Source organism: Mus caroli, unplaced genomic scaffold (genome assembly GCF_978045245.1).
Source record: "Mus caroli unplaced genomic scaffold, Mus_caroli_1 scaffold_6, whole genome shotgun sequence".
NCBI lineage: Eukaryota > Metazoa > Chordata > Mammalia > Rodentia > Muridae > Mus > Mus caroli.
This window is the reverse complement of record NW_028227261.1, coordinates 16,140,001-16,142,225: the sequence shown is the minus strand read 5'-3', so window position 1 is coordinate 16,142,225 and position 2,225 is coordinate 16,140,001. Positions and strand designations below refer to the sequence as shown.

Here is a 2,225-nt window from a genome sequence, read left to right as displayed (position 1 = left end):
TGTAGCTGTGGCTGCCTTCAAATGCAGAGATCCATGTGTCTCTGCCTCCCATGTACTGAGATTAAAGGTGTTTGCCATTAGACATGGCTAAATTGTTTTTTTTAAATGTGTGTGTGTGTGTGCGCGCGCGCGCGCGCGCGCGCGCGCGCGCCTGAGCGTAAGCGTGTACACCACGTGCATTCAGGTTCCAAGGAGACCAGCAGAGGGCGCCAGCTCTCCTGGAACTGGAGTTGCAGGGCAGGTAGTTATGAGCCTCCGTGGGGGATGCTGGGAAATGAACCCTGGTCCTCTGCAAGAAGAGCAAGTGCTCGCTCTTCATCACCAAGCCATCTTGGCAGCCCCTGAACCAAGGGAAAATGTTTACTTATTTTACCCCACCAAAAAAGAAAAATTCAAAGATTTCTCTCCCCCAAAGAATATTGTTTTGAATCTTTTAATAGATCAGACTAGATTGAACACAGAATTCCACCTGCCTCTGCCTCCCAAGTGCTGGGATTAAAGGTGTGCGCTATCATGTCTACTACCCACTTATATTCTCAAAAAATACGTTATTGGAGTGGCTGAGAAGGCGCACTTCAAACAACTCAGCTCTACAATCTAAGCTGAGGTCTCAGCGCCTTCTGCTAGGCAGCTAAGCATCATGGTCAGAGACATAGGTATCATCCTGAGACCTGTCCCCACAACCATGTCAGGGCAGCACTAGAGATGAGATGGACCAGGGTTGCAGTCTGGTGGTGAGGGGCCTCCTGGTCAATGAAGGGAGAGGAGTGGAAAGTCTGGGGGTGGGGGGTGCTGTGTACTAGGAGGCCAAGGCCCAGTGTCTCAGGCCTGTCTGTGAATTTAGACACTACGGGTGCAGTGTGCTGGTGCCCAGTGAGGTTCAAAAAGAAAGTATGCAAGAAAGGTCAGGAGGGGAAACCAAGTCAGGGAAGGGCCAGCCATCGGGACTCTTCAGCAGCAACCAGCAGCACTCCGCTTCATGTGACAGGGCTTGCAGAAGAGGTGGTCATTCAGTGGGTAGCAGCCTTGGTCGGTGGGTTCCACAGACAGGAGGACGCTGCAGTCCTGGGGATACAGAAGCAAGTGTGGGTGTCTCCAAGCCTGGATCCTGCCAGCACGGAGCTTCCCCAGGGGACCTCAGCTCCCCCCCCCCTTCTCTTCTTCATTTAAAGATAGGATTTTTTTTTTTTTTTCCCGAGACAGGGTTTCTCTGTGTAGCCTTGGCTGTCCTGGAACTCACTCTGTAGACCAGGCTGGCCTCGAACTCAGAAATCTGCCTGCCTCTGCCTCCAGAGTGCTGGGACTAAAGGCGTGCGCCACCACTGCCCAGCCTTAAAGATAAAAAGCTGGCTTCAAACTATGTAGCCAAGGATGACTGAACTCCTGATCCTACCACCAGCTCGGCTTTGTTTTGAGAAAGGCTCCCTCTACACATCCCAGGGTTCTCTGGGAAACTCAGTCTATTCCGGGCTGGCCTGAACTCCTGATTTTCCCAATACTAGGGTGACAGGTATTTGTCACCATGCCACCTTCAGGTTTTTCCAACTTAAATGGAGACTATAAGCTATTTCCCAAGACTGCCGTGATTTACTAAGGTGATGCGTATGACAGTCTTTTATAATTAAAAAGCACTTTCCACCTCTAAGAATACTGTCATCCTTCCAACAACTGTAATAAAAGACACGGACTACAGACCAGAGTCAGGTGGTCATGAGCAGTAGGTGGACTCCCTCTTCCCTCCTGGGGAAACTGGAACCCAGTTCTGTTCTGGGCTGCTATAGTTTGAGATTTACATCTGTGGGGTTGTTTGTTTGTTTTTAAGGGTCAGTTTAAGACAGGGTTTAAATGCAGTCCCAACTGAAATGTAATTTCCTGGAGTCCAAATCCTGACTTGCCAGGCAGCCTCAGCCAAAGTCACCGTGGACAGGAAATAGGGGTTATTTGCTTAGCCAAGCTTTTATGAACTCGTGGTACTTGTGGACTCTATCTATGGGGCTCTGGAAGAGCTAACAGCACTCGATCTTCCTCATTGGCCTCTCCTGATACATTATCAGCTGCATGGACCTTGAACTCTAACTGACAAAGTCAGAGACCCTAGGAAGCAATCAGTGTCTCTCCCAAGGTCCTCGTGGCCCGGTGTTATCTTTTAAAACAAATACAAGGGAATAAATGTTTAGACTTATTCATTGGCTGATTAAAGGGCCCAGCCCTGGGACTCTCCATAC

At 49.7% G+C, this 2,225-nt stretch overlaps 1 protein-coding gene across 3 annotated transcripts in view; it reads right to left on the bottom strand.

Annotated features, from left to right (window-relative positions):
• Nucleotides 1-203: 203 nt before the first annotated feature.
• The window catches only part of Fblim1 (filamin binding LIM protein 1), a 27,831-nt gene continuing 25,809 nt past the window's right edge, over nucleotides 204-2,225 (bottom strand). For all 3 annotated transcript variants that reach the window (XM_085838744.1, XM_085838742.1, XM_085838743.1), the window contains exon 9: nucleotides 204-1,065. In XM_085838744.1, the coding sequence (XP_085694870.1) occupies nucleotides 952-1,065 (114 nt within the window). In that variant the 3' untranslated portion in view covers nucleotides 204-951. The remainder of the gene's footprint in view (nucleotides 1,066-2,225) is intronic.